Here is a 20,265-nt window from a genome sequence, read left to right as displayed (position 1 = left end):
TTTTATTTTGTTTTGTTTTTTTTGTTTTTTTGGTTTTTTTTTTTTTGTTTTTTTGGGTTTTTTTTGGGTGGGGGGGGTGTTTGTTTTGTTTGGGGATTTTTTTTGTTTGTTTTTGGTTTGTTTTGTTGTTGCTTTTTTTGTTTTGTTTGTTTGGTTTTTGCTCCCCCTTTCTTGGAGGGCTCTGGCCACATCCCGAGGGCTCCGAACACGGGCTCTGTGCACATTTTGGGGGCTCCGGGAGTATTTTGGGGACTCCGGGCACATTTTGGGGTCTCCGGGAAGATTTGGGGGGCTCTGGGCACATTTTTGGGGGGCACATCCTGACGGCTCCGGACATAAATTTTTTTTGCTTCCCCTTTTTTTTTGGAGGGGCGGGGGGCTCCGGGCACACTTGGAGCGCTCCAGGCACATTTTGGGGGCACATCCCACATCCCGAGGAACATGACCGGGGCTCCGAGCACTTTTTTTTTTTTTTTTAAATTTTGCTCCCCCTTTTTTGGGGGGTTCTGGGCACATCCTGAGGACTCCCGGGAAGGGGCTTCAGGCACATCCCACAAGTTCCAGGCACATTTTGGGGATCTCAGTGCACATTCTGGGGTCTCCGGGCACAATCTGGGGGGCTCCGTGCACACCCCGCGGGCTCAGGGTGGGCGCTGCCCTCAGCTCTGCCCTCAGCCAAGATGGCGGCGGCGCGCGGTTCTCGCGAGGCGGGGCGGGCGGGGCGGGGCGCGCGGGCTCCGATGGCGGCGGGGCCGCCCCTCACGGCGGGGCCGGGCGGCCATGGAGCACATCAGCACCCCAAAGGTAATCCAGCCGCTCCGCTTTCCCCTGTCCCCGCCGCGGAACGGCGCCGGGGCTGCGGGTGGATTTGGGGGTGGGGGGACGCAGCCGCCCTGCCCGGGCTTTGTGGGAAGGGGGTTTCAGTGTTTCAGTGCTTTGGGGGTGATTCCGGATTGTTTCATTTCTGTCAAAGCGCGGAGCTTCCTCTCATCCCACTGAGTGAACCAAAAGATGCTTCCCCCCCCACCAATTGAATTAAGTCAAAGGGGAACGCTGTACTAAATACTAAATGGAATTCTATTTATTCAGGCAGTCGATAATTTAATTTTCTCCTTCACTGCAATGAAGGTTGTTGTTGCTCGTTTTGTTCTGTTGGTTTGGGGATGCTCCTTTCCCCTGCTCTCAGGTGCTCTGCTGGTCCTGCGTGCCTGTAATGCCCTGAAAAGTGCAATATTCTATTTAGTAGTTGTATATATTGTATTTAATAGTGATATATGTTGAAAAACACGACCTGCTAAGAGGACACTGAGCTCAGGCCTCAGCTCTACAATTTATTTTCTGAGATTTTCCATTATGTACTTGAGACATAAGGAAGCTCACCCATTCAATACCCAGAACTAAACTACCATTTACTGCTAAAACATTTATTTTTATTGTCCATTCAATTATTTTTCCCTATTATTTCTGCTGTGAAAGAAAAATCCCATCTGCCCTCATTAGGCAGCAAATAGGCCAGGAGAAAAATCAATCCAGCGCTGTAACACATTTTATGATGTCTGCACTGATGTTCTTTAAAGCTGTTTTTTATTAATTAGCTCGGTGTGGTTTTTGAAATACACTTGGAGGCCAGGAAGTGAGTTAAAAAGAAGTGGTTGTTGACAGGGAATGAGCAGTGGGAAGTCAGACTGGAGAGGGCTGTTCCTTCTAGAGCAACATGTTGATCACTCTGAGCACAGCCAAGTCTTTCCTTTGAATTCTTTGTTATTTCTGCAGCCTTACACAGTAACAAACTGGGCTCGTCTTGGCTACAAATCCAGTCATCCTGTTGGGATTTGCTGCTGCTGAACCACAGCTGTTTGTTTAACCTTTATGGCTTTAATTCATGAAGAAATAATTTGAGTTTGTGGTGTAAGGCTGACTTGGTGTTGCAGGAGGGACTTAAATTCTTGTATTTTTTTCTGTCATGCTGCATAAGCTGTGTATTAGAGGTTGAAGGAATGGAATTCAACAGGTGCTTAGGTAGTTCTAGTTCTTCTATCAAAGCTGGATTTGGAGGAATTTCTCCATGGAAAAGGTGCTCAGGCCTTGGAAGGAGCTGCCAGGGAGATTTGGGGTGGGGTGTCTGGGGAACAGCTTGGTGTGGGCTGGGTGACAGGGTGGGAATTGTGCACAGGCTGGACTCCATGATCCCAGAGGGCTTTCCCAGCCTCAGCAATCCTGGCATTCCCTGGTGTTTCCCTGCCATGTTCCTGCTGCAGGTGGAGAATGTGAAGCTGCTGGATCGCTACAGCAACAGGAAGGCAGCGAGTGGGACCCTGTACCTGACAGCCACACACCTGATCTACGTGGATGCCTCTGCTGAAGTCAGGAAGGAAACATGGGTATGGTGGGCTGAGCACCCCTGGAAAAGCTGCTTTGGCTCACAGGATGGGTTGGATGGGGAGAATGGGTTGTCCCATTCCACCCCTCCCATGGGCAGGGACACCTTCCACTGTCCCAGGTTGCTCCAGTCTGGTCCTGGGCACTGCCAGGGATCCAGCTGCTCTGGGAAATCCATCCCAGCCCCTCCCAGGGAACAATTCCTGCCCAGTATCCCATCCAGCCCTGCCCTCTGGTAGTGGGAAGCCATTCCCCCTTCTCCTGGAACTTGATGCTCTCATTCCAGAGTGAACAGGTTTGGTAATTCCAGAGCTGTAGGGGATCTTTTAGAGCATTTTGGTAACAAATGCTTCCTAGAAACAGTGTAACTTTACAGAGTTCACTCATGGAATTAGTGTCAGTTGAAGGAATGTAAAGAACTAGTGTAATTTTCTGTCTCACACTCAATATACAAGACCACTAAATGTGAATTTGTAGCTTTTAGAAGTGCAGAATCAGCACAGAATGAGCCTTTTATTAATTCTAAGGTGAAATGGGAATGCCAGGATGTATTTCATTTGGAGGTGAAAGGAAAGCAAAGTGCACCAGGTAAACTGAGCTGCACTTCTGCCTCTGCAAGTAATCTATGTAGATCTGTGTTTTTTCAGTCCTGCTTTAGTTCCCTGTATTTTGGCTGCAGTTTATGTTTGATAAATGTCACAAATAAAGTTGTTTTCTGCTGCTGCTCAGCTGCAGGAAGCATGAGCAGCTGATTGCATTACACAGGTTTCCTATCTGCTTTATCAGTGACAAATGATATTTATTCCCTTTTCTCCAGATCCTGCACCACCACATCTCCAGTGTGGAGAAGCTGCCCCTGACCACAGCTGGGTACCCCCTGCTCATCCACTGCAAGAACTTCCACGTGGCTCACTTTGTGATTGGGCAGGAGAGGGACTGCCAGGATGTGTTCAACTCCCTGCTCAAGCTCTCCCAGCCAGGTATTGGGCTGGGAATCTGTCCTGGGAATCTGCAGTGCTGCAAGCTGAGCCCTGGGGAGGATCTGCTACCCCACATTGGGTTTGTGAGGGAGGGAGAGGGATCAGAATCAGCTTCCAGCACCAGGGAGTTCAGGGAGCTGAGCTCTGTGGAGCAGGACATTTGCTTCCAAACGGTCTTGGGAGCCAAGCAGAAAGATGGAGAGGGATTATTTATAGGAGCCTGGAGTGACAGATTCACAGTGAGAAAGCAGGTGGGATATTGGGAAGGAATCCTCCCCTGGGTGGGAGGGAGGTGCCCAGAGAAGCTGTGGGTGCCCCTGATCCCTGGAAGTGTCCCAGGCCAGGCTGGAGCAGCCTGGGACAGTGGAAGGTGTTCCAAGGGTGGCACAGGATGAGCTGCTGCAACCCAAACCTCTTTCTGTGATTCTGTGCCTCTCTGGCAGTGGGAGTGATGTGATCTGCCATGAGGAACTTCTGTGCAAAGTGCACATCCCAAACCTGGCCCCTGTCAGTCCCTTGAGTCACCCAGCTGTGTGCAGTTCTGCCCTTTCCAGCTGAGCCAGGCATTCCCAGAATTCCCAAATCCCACAAAGTGACATCTTTGCTGTGTTTCCAGCAGGGTGGTCACTGCTCACTTAGGAAAGTTTGTGCTTCACCCTGCCCTGATTGAAGTCACTCTAAATGTGAGCCAGACACCCTCAAAAACCTGTGCTCTCTTCTAACTCCAGCTTTTTATTCCATCATGGATGAATCTTCAGGCTTTTCTTGCAGGACAGCATTCCACTGAGCTCCCACCTGGCTCCTGCCTCTGCTTTTGGGCTGCTGGAACCAGTATTTGGAGCTGTGTTATTAAAGGATGTCATTTGTAGCTGTAATTTGTGATGGTGTCACCAGGCTGAGGGAGGGGAGTTCATGGCAGCTTCTTGCTGGGCTGCAGATCCTGTAGGAAAAATGGGCTTTGCCCAGTTCAGATTTTCTTAAAATTGATATTAAGGCCTGTGTCTATTCCCAGCATTCCCCTTGAGCTTTTTGGAATTTTCTTGGTTCTCCAGTTCTGCCTCTAATGCTGTAGCTGGCAGGTTTGTGGTGTTACATTTAAAAGCTGTCACTGCTCTTTGAGGTGTGAAAATTAGTGGTTTGGGTAGAGCCTGAAGCGTGGGAGGTGTCACTGCAGGGGCTCACTCCAGTTTCCTTTGGTCTCAACTGTGTAAATGCTGTAGCTTTTCCTTTGCTTCTGCTTCTGGGTTGCAGCAGCACATTTTTGTTGTTTTAAGATGTCTGAGTGTGCTCCCTTCCTGGATTTTTGGCAGAGCACATCATTACTGATGCCTTGCACAGGTGTGATGGGCAGCTCTGGGTTACCTGCTCAGTACCCAGCTGCTTTATCAGCCTGTGACAGGTTCCCCTCTGTCTCTGGAGCTGCCTCAGGATGAATTCTTGGTTGGATTTGCACTTTGTGAAGAGAGGGAAGGAGGTTGGGATGGTAAATGGGCACCTGTCAGAGCCAGCCTGCAGCCTGTGTTGGGCTGACAGCAATATTCCAGACATCCCTCAAGTTTTCCAGGCTCAGAATTTGTGGTTGAGCAATCAGGTATGCAGGAGCTGTTGTATGAACTCTCCACAGAAAACAGATTTTTTTTCATCCATGTTTTCATGTGTAGGTTATTTGTTATTATATAAATCCCATCTCACATTCTTACTGCAGTGAATTCAGGAGGAAATAATTTATTTAGGAGAAATTACTTCTTCCAACTTGGGCTAAAACACCTTGTTAGAATAACTGTATCTCCCTGCATTTGGGAAGTGAGCATTGGAAATCCCTGAGGATTTCAGGATGAATTTCAGCACTTGGTACTATCCCAACCAAAAATCTGTAAAAAGTTTAGAAGTCTTGAATACTTTGAATTTTCTGGATTCTGGAAATGATTGATTTCCAGAAGTTTGGACCTCCCTGGATGTTTTTGCATCTCTAACTTGTTGTTTTTTTTATTTTCTCCTTCCAAGTGAAAGCAGAAGAACTTTATGCTTTCTCTTACAACCCTAAAATGTCCAAAGAGAGCCGGGAGATGGGATGGAAGCTGATTGATCTGAGACTGGATTACCAACGCATGGGGGTTCCCAACAACTCCTGGGAAATCACAGATATTAATAAGGACTATGAGGTAATTCCTGCCCCAAGGAGCCATTTCCTGCACTGTCTCTTTGTTGTTATTAATGCCAGCCCTGCTGCTGCCTCTGGGGAGGAAGGAGCTTGGTTTGAGTCAAAGCACATCATATCTCCATGGGGAGTTGCAGATAATGATGCTCCAGAAGAGCTGCAGAGGCACCTTGTTGTGTTTGATCCCCCTGGCAAGGGAGCAGAGCCTTGTTTTTTTTCTGCAGAAATGTCAACCCATCTGTTAGGCAAAGCCTCAAGCACCCTGAGCTGCTTTTTGGTATTTCCAAAGGCTGTCCCACCTGGCTGGTGGCAGATGTGGAGGAGAGAAAGAAATGGCAGCAGTTGGGATTGGTGGGGAATGAGGCAGAGTGGAGAGGGACTAGGGAAGGAAGGGAAAAACTCCTGCTTTTTGTGCTTTCTCACTTGGATCTTCTGCTACCTCAGGGCCCTCTGTCATTTCAGTCTGAACTGCCTGCTGCTGTTATTTTCCCTGAAAGGCCAACTTGGATCTAAACAACATGAAACAAAAGCATTTGTCAGCAAGCTTGTTCAAAATCCTGCTCCACATTATTTCCCTTTTTATTTCCTCTGGGGCTGTGTGCAGTCAGACCTGGCTGTTGAAAAGCAAGGCAAGCAACTCCAGGGAAGACACCAACATATTCCTAACCCTGAATCCCTTTCCCTGGAAACTTTCTTTGCTTTAAGCTCTGGGTTGAAGAAATACAAGGCTGTGCTGTCAGAGGTGACTGCCAGTTTTACTTGCAGTCTGAGGAGGCTGAATTGAGCTCTGGTGTGAGAGGAGCTGTTTCCAGAAGCTGCTGAGGGCACCTGGACATCTCAAAATATTAATCACTCAAAGGTTTGCTTGCTGCAGTGGAACTCTCAGATGCTTTAGAGTTTCCTGACAGTTTCCAGCCTGTGTTTTAGAATTGCCAAGCCTGATTTAAAGCCAGGCTTAGAGAGCAGCCTATCTAGGAAGGGCATTCTGCAGAGACTGTGCTTGTTTGAGGAGAAAGGGTGAAGCTGCTCTCTGAGGATTCCACCTCACTGCTGGAAGTGCCTTTTGAGTTGCACAACATTTAGAGAGAACTTTTTAAATAGAGCTGATTTTGCATTTGTGGCAAGGAATGCTTGGCTGGGAGGGTGGCCAGGCCCTGGAATAAAGTTCCCAGAGGAGCTGTGGCTGCCCCTGGATCCCTGAACTGGGACAAAGTTGGACATTTGGGCTTTGGAGCACCCTGGGATAGTGGAGGATATCCCTGCCCATGGCAAGGGGTGGGATGGCTTTAATGTGCCTTCCCCAATTAAATCTAAATTAGAAACCTCCATCAAATTTCCTTTCAATCTGCACTGTGCACTCCAGTTTTAGATTTTTAAGTTCAGCTGCAGAGTCGATTGTTTCCTGCATTGTTTCCCTGAATACCTCATAACCTGATCAGCTCAAGCTGAATTTTTCATGAATTTTGAGGTGCTCAGGAGCAATATCTGAGGTTTTTTTTCCTCTGTTCCCCCTCAGGTTTGCAGCACATACCCTCCTGAGATCGTGGTGCCTCGAGCTGCCACCAGGGCCGTGGTGATGGGAAGTTCAAGGTTCAGGAGCCGAGGGCGGATCCCTGTCCTTTCTTACTTGTACAAAGAAAACAATGTAAGTGCTTCATTGCCTGCTGCCTTGGGGGGAGTGAGAGTTCTGCTTTTTGTCCAGTGCCCTTCTAATGCAAGGAAAGAATAAGATAATTATTAGATTTGAGGCCATTGAGCACCGTGCTTCTCTTAATGGCTTTCATTTTGAGGCACAGAATGAGCTGAAGGCAAACACTTGGAATGCATCCAGAGCTCTGCCAAAAGCACAGACTTTCCAAGCTTCCTGTTGGGAATTTTTTTTAATCAGCTTTTGGCAATTCCTTCTGATGTGGGGTTTTAATTTCCTCTTTAGCTATATTGAATAATGTTTACTAAGTTATATGTTGACTTGTCTGGATTTTCGTAGTATGAAGAGGAGGAACCACCCTGAAATAAATCCCCACCAGTTCAGAATAAGTGAAGGTTTCATTTTTATTTTTTTTTCCACTGAAGACCAGAATGTAAATTTGTAACTTTGCTGCCTCAGCAGTGTTTTAGCTGCTGATGTTAGGAAAATTCAGTCACAGCAAATTGTTGTTTTCCTGAGGAAGCATGCCTTGACCTGGGCACTGCCTGGAAACAAATGAAATTTCCTTAAAATACACCCAGTGCTGCTCTGAGTGTGCAACAGCAACAACTGATTAGGAAAACTCTAAAGAATGGTTTGGAAGTAGAAACTAAATGAAGAATTGCTGCCTTGCAGTACCTTCAGGAGTCTCATGGAAAGGAGGGAGAGGGACTTTTACATGGGAACATAGTGACAGGCAAGTGGGAATGGTTTTAATCTGCCAGAGGGCAGGATGGATGGGATGGTGGAAGGAATTGTTTCCTGGGAGGGTGGGGAGGCCCTGGCACAGAGCAGCTGTGGCTGCCCCTGATACCTGGGAGTGTCCAAGGCCAGGCTGGAGCACGTGGGGAGAGTGGAAGGTGTGGGAGGTGTCCCTGCCCATTGCAGGGGATGGAATAAGATATTTTTAAGGTCCTTTCCACCCAACCATTATGGGATTCCATGAACTGCTGACATCAGGCAGAGCAGGCTGAGCCTCCTCACCCTCACTACTCCAAATTCCCCAAAGTTGTCACTTTGTGAAATAGCCCAGTGTGTGCTCACCATAGCAGGAGCACAGAACACAGCTCACCTGTGACTCCCAGGGGTCTGGGGCAGGAGGAGGGGCAGTGACAGCAGGGGTGACTCTGTTTGTGTGTGTGTGTGTGTGTGTGTGTTTCAGTAGCAGTGACACTCCCAGCAGTGGCTCTGTGCGTGTGTCAGTGACACTCCCAGCAGTGGCTCTGTGCATGTGTCAGTGACCCCCCCAGCAGTGACTGTGTGTGTCAGTGACACTCCCAGCAGTGACTGTGTGTGTCAGTGACAGTCCAGCAGTGACTGTGCGTGTGTCAGTGGCACTCCAGCAGTGACTGTGTGTGTCAGTGACACTCCAGCAGTGACTGTGCGTGTGTCAGTGACACTCCAGCAGTGACTGTGTGTGTGTCAGTGACACTCCAGCAGTGACTGTGTGTGTGTCAGTGACACTCCAGCAGTGACTGTGTGTGTGTCAGTGACACTCCAGCAGTGACTGTGTGTGTGTCAGTGACACTCCAGCAGTGACTGTGTGTGTGTCAGTGACACTCCCAGCAGTGACTGTGTGTGTGTCAGTGACCCCCCCAGCAGTGACTGTGTGTGTCAGTGACACTCCAGCTCTCTCCCTCCCCTGTGTCTGTTGCAGGCTGCCCTGTGCCGCTGCAGCCAGCCCCTGGCCGGGTTCAGCGCGCGCTGCCTGGAGGACGAGCAGATGCTCCAGGCCATCCGAGAGGCCAACCCCGGCTGCCCCTTCATGTATGTTGTAGACACGAGGCCAAAGGTACCTCCACGGGCTCTGGGCTGCTTTGCAATCTCTGGTCTGGATGAGCAGTGCTGTTGTCACTTGGTTCTGGGTGTGGGATCAGGCTCCTGCTTCACAGTGTAGTGATCCTGTCCTGGAATATCCCTGGTGTCCTGGTTTGGAGGACAGGTGTCTGCCAATAAAGGCAGGAGCTTCTCTTTGAAATGGAGAATGTAAACCCCCTTCCTCCAAATTATTATTGTAATTTTGAAATTAAGTGGCTCTCAGGCAAAGATATGGGAATAGGAATAACAGTTCTTTACTAGGAAAATTAAAATAGAAATGCAGTATTACAAAGAAAAATCCCAACCCTGCCAGAGTCAGAATCCAAGCTGACACCCGTCAGTCACTCAGGGTGGTGGCAGCAGTCCCATTCAATGGTGGCTGCATCCTCCTGCAGTGGCAGATGTGGTTCAGCTGGAGCAGTGCTCCTGGAGAAGGTGCAGTTTCCTCTGAAGGTGCAGGGATGAAGTGGAAGGGTCTGGTTTTCCTCTGGAATGCAGTGGAAAGAAGGTGCCTTGGTGTCCAAAATCTGAGTTTTTCTCTGGGTAGAAAAGGCTTGTCTCCTGCCCTGGCTGGAGCATCTCCCAGTGGGATGATGGAATTTTATCAGTCATGCCCTGGGACTCAGTGGCCATGAACAGGAGATATCTCCTGGAGGGAGGATGGGCTGTGGGAAGATAAAGATGATTGCCCCAGCTGGTTTAAAGATGGCCCATTAGCAGAGAATATGTGCCAGGAGATCAGGGGCACTGCCCCACCTGGCTGCAGCAGATGGGGACAGAATCCACATTTCTGTCACATCAACCCAACACACCTGGGTTTGAGGTCTGTGTTCAGGATGACCTGATGGAACTGGCAGTTGTGAACCTGGCTGGGACAGTGAAGCATTTCTGCAGAATCCTGAAGGATAGAGGAGAGAGCTGGAGGTGGAGCTGGAGAGAAGCCTCAGGATTCAGTTCCATGAGGCTGAAGAGCTTTTACTGGCAGATCTGGGAGGAAGTGAAGCTGTGAAAAGCAATCCCTCCCTTTTTTTTTTTTTTTTTTTCCTTTTAAAAATAACTCTCATGATGGAGCTTAATGCAACTCAGTCCCACTATTTGGGGCTAGAACTTGAGAGCTGAGGGTTTATTTGAGAGGAAATATTTGCACAATGAAAATTGTAATGACTGTCATCTTGAGGAGCTGAGTTTAGAAACCAGTTCCAATGATTCTCTTGTAAACATATGGATTAGGAGTGTTGCTAGAAGCCAATTAGAACACAATTATTTAAATAAAGATATTTAAATTGCTCTGATTATTTGAAAATTGAGCTTTCTGAGAACCTGCTTCACTGTTCAGATCTTGCAGTTATTTTATATAAACCACAAGTTTAGTTAAACTATAGCAAGGGCAAGGAAAAAAAAATCTTTTTGGGGAAAAGAGGGAATGTTTGCCATCTTGCTTCAGTGTGTATTTTGGCTTTTGGTGTGACATTTCCTAGAGATCCCCTGTTCTGCTAGGATATGTGCATTTCTTTTGGCACAGAGATGTGCCACTGAAATCCATCACTGGTGACAATTTGTCCTAAAGCATTTGGTGACAAGGGGAGAATTTATGATTGGTGACACTTCTCCTTCTGAGCCAACCTGTCCCACTCTGGCAGAACTGAAGCACTGGGGTTATTTTAAATTCTTTCTGCTCAACTTGAATGTTTCTGTGTTTCCCTCAGGTGACTTTATTTCCTCTGTGAAAACTGGGAATTCCCTTAGTATTTCTATACCACCATGTATGTAAAAATGTTAACAATGGCTTTTCTAGTTCTGTCTTCCTGTGCCTCTCTTTGAATTTCCTTAGGTAAACTCCCAGTTAGAGCAGGTTCAGTGTCTGTGATGGCAGAAACTGGGGGTTTGTACTACCCTAAGCAGGGTTTAAATGAGCCTCTGCCTAATGAACTGCAGTAATTTTAGTGAAACAGCTGAAAGAACTGTCTGGGAGGTGAGGAAGTACAGCTGAGTAACAGCTTTGTACATTTTCTGGGAGATTTAAACAAAAAAAAAAAAAAAAAGACTTGCAAAACAGCATCTCTGAATTTTGTTGTGGTTTTTCTCTTTTCTGCTCCTTGAATTTGCCAGTTGAATGCCATGGCCAACAGAGCTGCTGGGAAGGGCTATGAGAATGAAGATAATTATGAAAATATTCGTTTTAAATTCATTGGCATAGAGAACATCCATGTGATGAGGAGCAGCCTGCAGAAATTGCTGGAAGGTGGGTACAGCCCTGGGAGGGGCAGAACTCCTGCTGAATATCCAAATATTCCATTCACAAACATGTTCTGATGGCAGCAAAGCCAGACATTCAAGTGACTGAAAGTATTAATGCTGTTAAAATGCTTTCCTGCTTGGTATTTTCTTTATAGTGGTTCAAAAATAGCAACTAATATAAAAAACATTCATTAATGAATGTGCCAAATTAAGAGGAAAATGTTAGAGAAATATTGCATTTCTCATGGTCGCTTCATGAAAAAAAAAGCAACAGAGGTTGTTCAAAAATGCTTTTTGGGGTTCCTTTTTTTTGGAGAATTAACAGTATTTCTGAGTTGAAATACAATTTTGGCATGGTCTGCCAAAGGCTTGAGTCTCATATATACTTTGTTCTAACTTTAATTGCTTTTAACCAAACTTCTTTAAAACATACTAAATTAATGTTTTAATACATAAATATATGAAATGCAGAGTAATTAAGCTCATTGTGATCACAATGCAAAGCTGGGCAAAAAGAATCACCTGAGCATTGGGGATCAAGAGAGTCATGAAACCCAGAGTTTCACCAAGAGAATCTTGGAGAATTTTGCAATTCAAGTGCTATCTTCCAAAAATAAGAGTTTAATATTTTAATAACCACCATAATGCTCATCTTTTTTTCAAAATAATTGGGTAATTGGTGCTCCCAGGTGGCCCTGCAGGATCTGTGGACAGATTTTTTTTTTGGACAAAAATGGGGCTGTTCCCACCCAAAAGAGTGGCCTGATCACAGCTCTGAGTCCTTCCTGGCAGATTTATTTTGTGGTGGGAGAAGAGGCAGAATAAAAACTTGTTTTCTCCCATGTTCTTCTCCAGCAGTGATAAAATCTCATTCACTGGGGTTTATGGACTGTTCTGAGCTTTATTACTCTAAATATTTTCTGTGCTGGCTTTCATTAGAGCAGCTGAGCTGCCTTCAAGGTTAGACTTGTTATTTCTGTCTCTAAATTAGAGAGACATAACTTCAGATCTTTGGAAGTGAGTGGTGTAGATGTGGTGGTGATTTAGAGTGAAGTAACAGTTCACTGCTGAATAAATAACAAAGAGCAGGAGGAGATTTCTCAAATCCTCACAAAACCAGCCATTTTTAAAAAAATTGATTTTAGATACACAAGCATTAGTGTGTTCTGTAGAATATTTCTGCAAGCAGTGAAGATTCTCAGGGAGATGATGGGGAGGTGCAGGGGGTGCTGTTCTGATTTCTGCATGTGCCCCCAGTGTGTGAGATGAAATCTCCCTCCATGAGTGATTTCCTGACGGGGCTGGAGAACTCAGGCTGGCTCAGGCACATCAAGGCTGTGATGGATGCAGGTGTTTTCCTGGCCAAGGTAAAGCTACATCCCAAAATCCCTCCTGATGTGCTGCAATCTCAGGAAGCTGGCTCTGGGGAGAAGGTGTTGTGCAGTTTTGGCTTAATCTCTCCAAAAATCTTTCATTGTGCAGGTACAAATACAGGTCCTGTGTCCTGTATTGTAACAATACAATTAGGTAATTATTAGAACTCATTTGAAAATGTGAATAAATGACCTTTATAAACCTTTCTATATAGCAGTGCAAAGAACTAACCCTGTGCTCATTACTCATCCACTGCTGTGCTTTAATTGAGGGATTCTTTTCAGCAGTTTATTTTCTCCTGGTTTGATGTGGTGTGGGCACTCATTTTGATTATTGAACACAGCCCTCATCTCTGCAGAGCTGGTGGCTTTGCAGGTCAGGCAGAAGGAAGGAGGTTACTCAGGAGTAGTAAAGGGTGAGCAGGGAATGTGGTGAGAGCAATGAGCAGTAAACCTTGATGGTCTCACAATTTACCCCCACCACAAGCAAGAAACTTTTGAGTTTCTCTCCTGCCCTGAGTGGCGAAAGGTGGTGGGATGGGATGAAGTTGGGATCAAGTTCTAATCCCTATTTTTGACTCACCCACCAGATTTCCTCCTCAGAGGAAGAGCCTGGCAATCCTTGGGCTCACTGAGGTGTTTTCCCAGCCCTCTGCAGCACTTTGCTCTAACTTGGGCCTCTCTTGATGCACTGGTGCATTTCCAAGGGCAGAGGGGAGATGATCACCACGAGCTGGGGGGTTTTCCTGGGGGTTTTCAGCATTCCCTGAGCCTGTGCTGTGTCCTGGCAGGCTGTGAGGGAGGAGAGGGCCAGCGTGCTGGTGCACTGCTCCGACGGCTGGGACCGCACGGCCCAGGTCTGCTCCCTGGCCAGCCTCCTGCTGGACCCCTTCTACAGGACCTTCAAAGGCTTCATGGTAAGCACAGGCTGCACTTCCAGTGCCAGCTGCATCTCAGCAAAGGCTCAGGCCAGTTACTGGCAACTGCAGAAAGCACCTTTGCTTCTGTAAGAGCAGCAGGGCAGCAGCTGATGGACAATTCCCAGCAATCCATCAGAAAGTGCTGGAGGAGTTTGTCCTGCAGGTCTCTTACCTGCTGGGATTTGAAATTGGGTAAGCTCAGCCCTGTCCATCAGTCAAATCTCATCATTTCACAGCTTTTTTTAAAGCAATTTCATTTTAATTTGGCTGTTTGCTTCTAGTGCAGGATTTTTCTTAATTTGCAGCCATCCCTGCCTGAATTCAGGGCAGTCTGTGATGTTTCTTTCCATTCATCTCTAGTTAAGTACCTGAAAAGCTGCTTTGTCTCAGGAGAGCTCCTTGCAGGAATCCCTGAAATCAGAACAATGCAGATTTTGCTTTTTCCAGTGCCAGGACTGCATTCCATGCTGATTTTATTGTTTCTATTTTTGTTTCTGGATTATACTGCAGTCTTTTAACAGTTAAAATTCCATCAGCACATGAAACATCAGCCTGGGCTTTGTCTCTGAGCAATCCTGCATGGACTGAGAGCAGGAGCAGTGACACAAACACATCCCTGGCTGTCCTCATGGTTTGCAGGCACAAACCCCTGACAAGGGGTTATTCGTAAAGGAATTCATCAGCAGTGCAAGGGATGGAAACAGTAAAATCAATTTAAATGAGGCTTTCTAAGAACTCTGTTGTTTCTGCCTTCCTCCTCTTAATCTGGATGATGACAACAGGAATTATCTTTAGATATGATCCAGTAATGTGGATGCAGCTTCAGCCATGTGATTCCTTGTGGGACATCTGTAAGGAAAACAGATTATTTTATTTATCTGTAAGAAAAACAGTTATAGCAGTTTTTATTATATAGTGTATATAACAGTTCTTATTTTCTATTTAAAATCTATTTTTAAAATGCCACATAGTTGTTCTGATTTCATCCTGCAGCTGTACTTCATAGATTTTCTTTGTTAAACATTTGTTGAACTCAAATTGCTGATTTATTTGGCTGGATATCACAACACTCTTTTCCAAAGTAAATAGCACAGTGTAACATTAAGCTGTTAATTCTTTGAGCTCAGTATGTTTATATATTATGATTTTAACAACTTAGAAACTCCCTCAAAATGATAGTTTGGGAATGAGTTCTGATTCCAGCAGGGCCATTGCCTTGGTAACTGGATAATCTATAAATCACAATTCCTGTTCTCATTGATTTCTGGGGATTTATTTATAGAATAGGGGCAGCAGATTTGTCAGCTTTTTAGGCTTTAACATCAAAGGCTTCATTTTAGTTTTTTAACCAAATTAAAGCTCTTTTCTTACTGCCTGTTTTGAACCTGCAGGTCCTGATAGAAAAGGAGTGGATTGCAATGGGCCACAAGTTCTCCCACAGGTGAGAGGGGCAGGTTCCACTGGGAGGAGTGAAACCAAAACTGCCTGCAGGTTTAGAGAATCCCATAAAAAACTGAATGGAAAGGAGAAAACCTTGGGAGAATGTTGGCAGTGGTGACACAGGGCCAGGTGTGCTGAGGCTGTTAATTCATCACTGTGTGTTTATTGCTTTAGAAAATCATAATTTGAATTTTGGGTGTTTTCCTACCTACAAAATCCTGTTATCTGAGGAGTGCTAATCATGGAATCACAGAAGGTTGGAAAAGACTTCCAAGATCATGAAGTTCAATTAGCAGCCAGCACTAATCCATGTCCCCAAGTGCCACATCCACACATCTCCTGAACACTTCCAGGGGTGGGCATAAACTTGACCTGATAACTGACAGCAAATGGAACTTTTGGGTAAATCAGAAGATTTATTCTACTTTTTCTACCTCTCTAGGTGTGGCCACCTGGATGGGGACCCCAAGGAGGTGTCCCCTGTGTTCACCCAGTTTGTGGAGTGTGTGTGGCAGCTGATGCAGCAGTTCCCCTGCTCCTTTGAGTTCAGCGAGCGCTTCCTGCTGGAGATCCACGACCACGTCTTCTCCTGCCAGTTTGGGAACTTCCTGGGCACCTGCCACAGGGACAGGGAGCAGCTCAGGTGAGCTGGGAACTTCCTGGGCACCTGCCACAGGGACAGGGAGCAGCTCAGGTGAGGTGGGGGCTCCTGGTCTTCTCCTGCCAGTTTGGGAACTTCCTGGGCACCTGCCACAGGGACAGGGAGCAGCTCAGGTGAGCTGGGGGTACCTGGGCACCTGTCACAAAGAGAGGGAGGAGCTCAGGTGAGCTGGGAGCTCCTGGGCACCTGCCACAGGGACAGGGAGCAGCTCAGGTGAGCTGGGGGCTCCTGGAGCCATCAGGCCACAAATCCCTTGGAATTTCTGGAAAAGGGGCGGGATTGGGTGTGTTTTATGCAATTGGAGATTGTGGAACATGACATTTATCAGGATAATATTACCCTTAAGCAAGGGGAGAAAAGAATATGAGTGATAGCCCAAAAAACATGTTTTATTTGGAGCACAATAATAACTTGCAGGTCTCCCTTCTGGACAGGAGTGTCCATTTTAATATCCTGTGCTTATGAAATCAATCAGGAATCAGTCAATCTGCACTTGTGAAGAACAGAAGAAACAAGGATTTCTCTCCCCAGGGTTTGGGTGTCACAAATGAGTGTTTGAAGGTCACCCAAAGAATCCTTGGGAGAGGCATCAGCAAAAGCAGGTTTGATATTAAAAAATGTGACCAAATTCATTGTTCAATCTGTTACTTACTAAATGATTAAAGCACACAGAAAAAAACCTAAAATATGAAATCAAGCAATCTAAAAATTAGCTCCCTTAATCTAATTCTATCCCAACAGCTGCAGTTATTAACCCACTTGCTGCTTTTTTTTGGTGATCAGATGTTCTTTGTACTTGCCAGAATCTTTGAGAAGACCCATTCCCTGTGGCCTTTCCTCTTGCAGAGGAAGCAGGAGTTGAGAAATCCTTTGTACAGAGGATTTTCAGCTTACAAAGAGCTTCAACCAAACACTCTACCTTTCAGTTTCCAGTAAGTGGCTCAGTTAAAAAGGGAGACATTTCTTTCATTGAGAACTCAGCTTAAATCTAATAAATTTGCACTGATTCACTTGGTTTGTTTCTCCTTTCCCCTCCATTCCTCAGGCATGAACTAAAAGGAGCAGTGCAAAGGGGGAATAAATCCAGATGCTGTCATTTAAAATACTGTTTGTAATTTGGTGTTGAGAAAAGAGGGTGGGGAAAGGCAAGGAAAAGCAGAATTTCACACCCTGACTGCTTGCTCTGTCCCATTAAAGTGTTTGGAAAAGTTCCTCTTTTCCTCCTTTTTCATGTATATTAAGGAAATCTTTCAAGCAGGAATTTTGCTGCCTAGTTCAGGGTTTTTCCCAGGCTTTGTTTCTGCCTCCCTCCTGGGCCCTGCTGGGAGAAAAGGGCATGAAAATGAGATTTTAATTGCTGTGTGTGAAAATGAAAGTTGGGAGGTTGAGCAAACCAAGGAGTGGAGATAAGCTGCTATATAAAAAAAACAAAAAGTATTTTCATCCCATTCTAATATTTACTTCTTTTTCCACTTGAAGAAAACTTGCCCATTGCTCCTGATTTATTAAATTTAACAATTACTTAATTCAATAATCCAAAGCCATGGCAGGTTTTAATTTGAAATCCTGATCTCAGTTTATTAAAAACATTAACCAACATCTATTTATTGTCAATAATTCCCATTTTTTGCCTGGTTTGAGGTTCTGGTGTGGGATGTACAACCGTTTTGACAAGGGCATGCACCCCAAGCAGTGTGTGCTGGATCAGCTGCTCAGCTGCAGCAGCCAGAAGGTGACACTGGAGGACAGAGCATCCCAGCTGGAAAATGTGAGCCACAAGGGAATTCTGATCCCCTGGGGGGGCTGGAAGGGTTAATGAGATTAAGTTGGTGTTGGAGGGTTGGAACAACCAGCTGGGTAAAAATCAGGGGGTCAGTGATAAAGCTGTGTGTGTTAAAAGCACCAAAATACCCCCAAACAAATGAAAATGCAGTTTTTAAAATGCACCAGTGAGAAGAATGTCAGTGTCCTTTGCTGAGAAATGTGAATGCTGAGAACTTCAGCTTTAATTAATTCAACACTGATGTTTGTGTCAGACATGGAGGATCTGTGTCCAGGTATTCCTGGTGTTTGTGTCCAGGTATTTCTGATACTTGTGTCTGACAATGGCAGGATCTGTGTCCAGGCATTCCTGATGTTTGTGCCCAGATATTCCTGATGTTTGTCTCAGAGATTTGAGGATCTGTGTCCAGGTATTTCTGATTTGTGTCCAGGTATTTCAGGTATTTCTGGTGTTTGTGTCCAGATATTTCTCATGTTCATGTCTGACATGACAGGATCTGTTCCAGGTATTTCTGATTTGTGTCCAGGTATCTCAGGTATTTCTGATATTTGTGTCAGGCATTTGAGGATTTGTCTCCAGCTACTTCAGTTGCTGGATTTCAGAGACAGTCTCATGTTGACACCTGCTTTTTGTCCCTCTCTGACATATAGGTAATAATTATTGGTTTTTGTGCATTTTATTTGTGCAGAAACTCCCCATCCTGGATGGCCCCCTGCCCAGCAAAGGCTGCACCTCACCCCAGGCAGGAGCTGCTGCCAAAGCCTCACCTGCTCCCCAGGACTGTGCAGGGGGAGCAGCCCCTGTGCTGAGCAATGGCCCCTCCCTGGGCCACCAGAAGCACAAGGAGAGCCCAGCCCAGCCCCAGGATCTCAGAGCCTCCAGGGAGGAGGATGGAGCTCAGCACCAGGGATGAGCTCTGGGAGCTGCTGGGAGAAGCTCAGGGGAGCTGCTGCAGCCCCCATTGGCAGCTGAGTGTGAGTAGGGGTGTGCAGGGCTGCTGGGGGACACCCAGGAGCTGCAGAGCTGCCAGGAGCCTGCCTGGCACTCCTGGCACTTGGCTTTCAGTGGGAACACATTTCTGAGGGTCAGGGCTGCCTGCCAGCACTGCTGCTTGGGGCTGCAAGAATCCTTGCCAGTTCCATCAGGAGCTGGGCAGTGAATGCAGGAGGAAGGATGCAAATCCCTCTCTTCTCAGTGGTGGTCCAAGGTCATCTGAAAACAAGAAAAAACTGCAATCTATCTTCAAATGACAAACCCCCCCAACCTTTCTTAGCTGTGAATGAATCTCTGCATGGACCCTTGCCTTGTAGCAGAAGTGATTCATGTTTTGTTTCCTATGCATTTTTGTCCACAGAACCAAACCCCCTGTGCCTTCTCAGACTGTGTCTGTGTCCAGCCAGGCCACTCTGGTTTTGTGGTGCAGTTTGCAGTGTGCTCTTGGGTCCTGTCTGTAGTCAGTGTTTGTGAGGAGCTTTTCTCCTGCTGCAGCTTCTCCAGGGTTTTTGCTTCTTTCCAAGCTGAGCTCTTGAAGAAGCAGCTTTTATGGACTTTTCTTTATTGATGGGAGTCCAGCAAGCCCCAGAGCCAGCCTGGAACATGTTGATTTGTGATGAGAGGAAGGATTGGAAATGAGGAAAGACAGGAAAACATTGATGTGGAATTTTTCTTTCTTACTTTATGATCTTGGTTAAACATAAGCAAGAAAATAATCCTGTTCCAAGCTGGAATCATTGATGAGACAGCAATTACAGATGGGCTGTGTTCTGGGATTAAAATGGGGCCTAAAATGCTGAAATCACTTGCTGAGTGATTCTAGGGAATGTTCAAATTCCCAGAACTTTAGGGATGTTTTGTCTGTCTCATGAACAGTATCTCATGGCAGTGAACTTGGGAAGAACAAAAGAAACAAGGATTTCTCTCCTCAGGGTTTGGGTGTCACAAATGAGTGTTTGAAGGTCACCCAAAGAATCCTTGGGAGAGGCATCAGCAAAAGCAGGTTTGATATTAAAAAATGTGACCAAATTCATTGGCAAGGTTCACTCTGTTACTTATTAAATGATTAAAACACACAGAGAAAAACTCAAACAGAAAATCAAGCAATGTAAAACTAAAATTAATCATTGTGGGGGCTGGGGAGGGAAAAGGGTCAGGATGAAAGGGAGGGAGGGAGATTCTCCTGTTGAGTCCCAAGGTTCAGAGTGCAGCATCCTGCCAGACTGAACTAGCAGCACTTCAGCCTAAACACAGAATCAGCAGGTAAAGAATTGAACAATTGAAATGTAGAATTTCCTGTAAGCACATCAGGAGGCAGAATTTACCAATCCAAATAACCCAGGAGAGCAGCACTGCCAGTGCAAGGACCAGCCCCAGGTGTAACCCTGGGAAAAATTCCCCTGGAGTTCCCTGTTCTAGAGAATTGCTTTGGTCAGAGTCACTTCCCAGCCTGGCTACAGTTTGAAAGGTGAAGAACAAAAATGTTCCACTTGGGTTGTTATTCAGGCAAGAAAAATCAGATTCAGGGCTGTTGGCTCAACCCAAGAATTTGTATCCCAGCCCAGGTTCCTGATAAACTCAGGGTGCTGCTTACCAAGCTCAAGGCCTGAGGACATTTCTGAAATTGTGCTGGGGGCTTGGAGGATTCACCCCCAGGAAATCTGTGCCCTGTCCTTGTTCTGCACACAATCCCTCCCTTCAGGATGCTGCTCTGAACTTTTTTCAAGCTGTTGTTTCAATTAGGTGCTGCCATTAAGTTTTCCAATCAGTTTTTCTCTTTTATAGAAAATATGGAAGCCAACTAAAAATATTCCCAATCTCCAGTGAAAGTAGAA

General features: G+C 46.0%; 1 protein-coding gene and 1 long non-coding RNA gene across 2 annotated transcripts; both read left to right on the top strand.

Annotated features, from left to right (window-relative positions):
* Positions 1–680: 680 nt before the first annotated feature.
* On the top strand, positions 681–18,352 carry MTMR8 (myotubularin related protein 8). Its single transcript, XM_079318974.1, has 14 exons — positions 681–804; positions 2,259–2,381; positions 3,197–3,359; positions 5,364–5,521; positions 7,034–7,162; positions 8,862–8,996; positions 11,132–11,264; positions 12,518–12,627; positions 13,425–13,550; positions 14,945–14,994; positions 15,436–15,636; positions 16,458–16,586; positions 17,296–17,422; positions 18,126–18,352. Exons 1-14 carry the CDS (start codon positions 781–783, stop codon positions 18,348–18,350), a joined length of 1,833 nt encoding a protein of 610 aa, XP_079175100.1. The 5' UTR covers positions 681–780; the 3' UTR covers positions 18,351–18,352.
* On the top strand, positions 17,436–18,116 carry LOC306808415. Its single transcript, XR_013776027.1, has 3 exons — positions 17,436–17,734; positions 17,780–17,876; positions 17,973–18,116. It is a non-coding gene; the product is annotated as an uncharacterized lncRNA (long non-coding RNA).
* Positions 18,353–20,265: the final 1,913 nt, after the last annotated feature.

Source organism: Erithacus rubecula, assembly GCF_903797595.1.
Source record: "Erithacus rubecula genome assembly, chromosome: 15".
In the NCBI taxonomy this organism is placed as follows: Eukaryota; Metazoa; Chordata; class Aves; order Passeriformes; family Muscicapidae; genus Erithacus; species Erithacus rubecula.
This window is presented reverse-complemented; position numbering and strand designations above follow the sequence as displayed.

Bases quoted from the DNA above. Each gene is read 5' to 3' on its own strand.
- MTMR8 (XM_079318974.1), top strand. From the start codon at position 781: ATGGAGCACATCAGCACCCCAAAG. The intron at 2,382-3,196 runs GTATGGTGGGCT...CCTTTTCTCCAG, and splicing joins AAGTCAGGAAGGAAACATGG to ATCCTGCACCACCACATCTC. The intron at 5,522-7,033 runs GTAATTCCTGCC...GTTCCCCCTCAG, and splicing joins ATATTAATAAGGACTATGAG to GTTTGCAGCACATACCCTCC.